The 4,390-nt window shown below is 41.1% G+C and overlaps 1 protein-coding gene across 1 annotated transcript in view; it reads right to left on the minus strand.

Moving 5' to 3' along the window:
* Window positions 1–4,390, minus strand: part of Heatr5b (HEAT repeat containing 5B) — a 78,821-nt gene that overhangs the window by 17,145 nt on the left and 57,286 nt on the right. The window contains exons 22-23 of the mRNA XM_029470916.1: window positions 527–780; window positions 360–400 (exon numbers count right to left, since the gene is read on the minus strand). Of these exons, the coding sequence (XP_029326776.1) occupies window positions 360–400; window positions 527–780 (295 nt within the window). The remainder of the gene's footprint in view (window positions 1–359; window positions 401–526; window positions 781–4,390) is intronic.

Consider the following 4,390-nt stretch of genomic DNA (forward strand, 5'->3'; position numbering starts at 1 on the left):
GCTATCGCAGTGCCTGATGGGAAGAGGAAAGGAGGACTCAATGGCTATCGTTAAAATGTTTGAGAGGAAGGTTCAGTTTTTGAGGAGGAATTTTTCCTAAACAATAAACATGTTCACCAGGGTGTCTCTGTTGATTTCAATAGGAGAACAGTTAAATGATATAAGCAAAGGCTTTAGGAACACAGTTTATGGCTTAACTAAAATTTACACGAAAACTCAATCTCTGGGCAGCAGAGTAAGATACTTGCTCATGGTTAACGGTCACTGGTTGTTGCCCATAGCTATTTAGAGTGCTCTATTTGTACCACTGTCACTACAACAGCGCTAATGTTTTGTGCTTCAGCTAACAGACTCTTTGCAGTCATACCCTGAATTCACAAAATCAGTATAAAGGACATACCTTAAAGGAAATAATTCCAAATTTATAGCCACAAATTTCAAGATGTTATTAGTATTAGGTTACTGTTGGTTCTAGCCTCTGCCAAGTCCACTTTACTATTAGTTTGAACTCCATAAAAGCATCTACCACACGTAGTACTTACCATCTGGGGGAAGCTGACTAGAAAATTCAGCTGGTAAAGTCAAAAGTGCGTAGTCTTTCAGTGCTGCCAACCACAGGCGGCTGAGCGTCGGCAGCTCAGGCTGCACCAGGGTTATTAAGCTGTCTGGAGGCAGCTCGTCGATGGTGCCATAGTCGTCATCATCATCATCAGGAGTGCTCATTGCTCTCTTTGGTTTTGACTCTGCTTCTTTCTTAATATTCATAGCAACCACATATACCTAATAAGACATTCATGTGTTGAAAACACGCCTTACGATAAAAATGGAATATTTTAGATGGTTATAATCATGCAGTTATATGATTAAGGGAAATTGGTATAGATATGAGAACATATATAACTTTACGATTCATTTTTTTTGATTTTTTTTTCAAGACAAGGTTTCTCTGTGTAGCCCTGGCTGTCCTAAAGCTCACTCTGTAGACCAGGCTGGCCTCGAATTAACAGAGATCCGCCTGCCTCTGACTCCTGAGTGCTGAGATTAAAGGTGTGTGCCACCACTGCCAGGCACTTTCTGAATTCTTGTTAACTACTAAAGAGTTACTTTACCTTCTGCTCCTGAAGCATTTCGTTTTTAAATGTATCTGATTTCTAAGTATTCCTCTCAAGTAGGCTTCCCTGAGTTACTCTGGCACCTTTGGTCCCTTTCACAAAGTCTCTCCCAGCATAGAGTATAACTTCCTGTCTAATGACTCTTTCCCAGGCTTACTAGACACAATCAAACAGCATTCAAAGGAAAGGACTGAGAGCAGGGAGGTGGCCAGAGAAAGGATATCCATAAATATCCCCCAATCTACCTCCTACACAGGCCTTAAGTGATACTTAGCAATCTCACAATTACAACAGANAGCCAATCTAAAAATACAATGTACTTNCCACATGTATTATCTGTGTCCTTTGTAGTTTGTGACATTTTTAAAAAGACATGTAATATCAACTTTCCTAAAGCATGTTCAGGGTAATTCCTCGTTGAATTTGTTTGTTTTTTTAACACTTAAATTTAGGCTCTGTACAAGTGATAACACAGTTCTGAAAACATTAATTAAAACAGGGAAAAGGAAGAAAACAAACAAGAAAAACAACTGCACTACTAAAGTCGTGAAAACATCTCTCCTCTTTCCTCAGCAGGCACTGCCCCTTTGTGCCCACTGAGGAAGCTGATGCACTTGCCTGTACAGGGAGAGCTTCTGACAGGCAGGGCCCGTCTACCCTCATTCACACGTGAGAAGACACTAGAGCACAATTCTAGAGTGGGCAAATTACAGCTTGGGTTATAAACACCACATTCATGTTCCCAAAGGGTTTTTTTTTTAGGGGCTAGGGGTTGTTTTGTGTTTGAGACAGGGTCTCACTGTTACTCTGGACAGCCTAGAACTCACTATGTAGACCAGGTTGGCCTCAAACTCATCTAGATTGGCCTGTGTCTGTCTCCTGAGTGTTGCGATGAAAGGCATGTATCACATACCCACATTTTCCAATCATTTCCCAAGCTTGGCCCCGGCCCCCATCACCTCAATGTTATTAAACTGACATTGAAGTAAGTGTCCACTAAACACTATAAACACAAGGAAGAATTCATCTGAAGCCTTAGCTGGGCCCTTGCTTTGGTTATCATGCAAGGAACTAAGACACAAAGACAAAAATATCTACTTTGTTGTCTAGAAACTCAAAGACACAATAAATGCTGAGATGATAAAATGCTAAGAAAAAAACTTGAAGTTTGCTTTTAGGCTGGGTGTATGCCTTTGATCTTGGAAGGCTGAAGGGAAATATCTGGACCGGAGGCCAGTTTGGGTTACGCTGTCTTAAAACAAACAGCAAACAACAATTAAACATAAAGAAAGACTGAAAAAGAGGAATGAGAAGTCTCAAACTCTGTCCAGGTAGGACACTCCCTACCACACCCCCCAATATCTGATCTTTACTGAACACCTGACGCTTCAGAATGAATGAGCAAACCTTAGGGAGCACAGAAGAAGGGCAGACCATAACCACAGCAGGGCGNAGTGTGGACAGATGGACATTCCCTCAGAGGTAGAAGGAGCAACACGCACAGGAGCAGGAGAGCAAGGCATGTGTGGTGCTCGGGCTGTGCTGGTTCCAGCACTGAGCACGGGAGGCAACAAGCGAGGAGCCACTGCAGGGGTTTTCATAGCAGGCATATGTATTCTCCTATAGCTTTCATTTTAATAACTGTGCTGTAAGAGGCTGGGGAGTAAAAAGCTGCACATGATAGCACACACTTGTAACCCCAGTACTCAGGAGACTGAACCTGGAAAATCACTACAAGTTTGAGGTCAGCCTGGTCTATATGAGTTCTAGGCTAGCCAGGGCTACATAGTAAGACATTACTTCAAAAAAAAAAAAAAATTAGCACATAAGAGCTGAAAAATGCCTCATAATCTCAACACTCATTTCCATGTTCTTTCTTTATAAGTTATAAATTTGCTGTATAGAGGACTCTTTTAATTTTACAAGTTAATATTAAGTTTTCTCACTCTTCATAATCATATCCCAATGGCTACACTGCATAGACCATAATGTGTCCACTAATTTCCCTACATTTGAACAAATTTCATGTTTTCTTCTAGTTAAAGGCCTAGGCAATCAAAGAACTTAAGCACACAGCAAAGTACATTTACCTCTTCGTGTTAGATAACACTGTAAACAAACAAAGCTATGAACTGACTTCTTTGCCAGAAAAAAGGAGTTCAGGGTCAGTGATAGCAAGTGTTCTGANGGCTCTCAATNGAAGTAACATACAAGTGCTTCCTTTGAGACGCCGTTCTTCTGATTGTGCACTTGGAGAGGCACAAGCCTTAAGGCCAAGTAAGACAAGTTCTGAAGGTAATAATTGTTATCCGCGGCTTTAGTGGAAGTAATCTCAATGGAGTGAATAACTAAGGAAGTGGAGATAGAGGAATTCTTTCAGGAAACTTCAGGGGGTGAGAAAAGACAGCCAAAATGGGAGACTACAAAGAGCATGAGGATGAGTGAGGACCCAGAAGGGGATAACTGACAGCAGAGAGCTTTGAACTGCCTGCTGCTTTCAAGTGCTATCTACTCTTCTCCTTCAAGTTTCCACTCAAACATGACTTGCTCCAAAATTTGCAGCCCCGAGCCTCCAGCCTAGCTTAGTGCCCTGCCCTGCTTCAAAGCTCTGGGTTTCTCCTGTGGTAGCTCTCTTTCCTTCCGGTCGCATCTCCCAGTGCTGAGTTTGTCTTGCTCAGTAAATAGAGCACATCTGCCTTGTTCTTTACTATCCTGCCTGAGAGCTGCCATCCCATAACACATTGTTGGATAAATCAGAGTATCCATAAGAGAAAGTTTGCCCTGGATTAAAGCAAAACCTTAATAACTGTAAAACTAATTGGAGCAGGTAATGTTCATTATGGATAAAATAGCAGGTATCGCACATGGTCCTTTACACCGATATCTAATTTAATCTAAATTATAATCCTGAGATATTTAGTCATTTCCCAAACTTTAATGTTAATAAACAAACAGAGCTAGAGAGATGGCTCTGCAATTAAGAACATTTGTGCAATGCATGAGGCATGCACATGTTATACATACATACATACATACAACTACATATAAAACATTTATACACAAAAAAATTAAAAATAAAATAATCTGAAGAAAACAAGTTTTGGATAAAAGTTGCCTAAGTAAGCAATATCCCATGTTACACAGTTCACATAACCTACAGAGTCAGAGGAGCTGGCAAACAAACTCTCTAAGTGAAAGAGCAGAGGCAAAACTTAGTCCAGCATGGCAGACCTAGGACATGAGGGGGTCTGAGTGGACAGACCTAGGACATGCTGGAG

Source organism: Mus caroli, chromosome 17, assembly GCF_900094665.2.
Source record: "Mus caroli chromosome 17, CAROLI_EIJ_v1.1, whole genome shotgun sequence".
Lineage (NCBI taxonomy): Eukaryota > Metazoa > Chordata > Mammalia > Rodentia > Muridae > Mus > Mus caroli.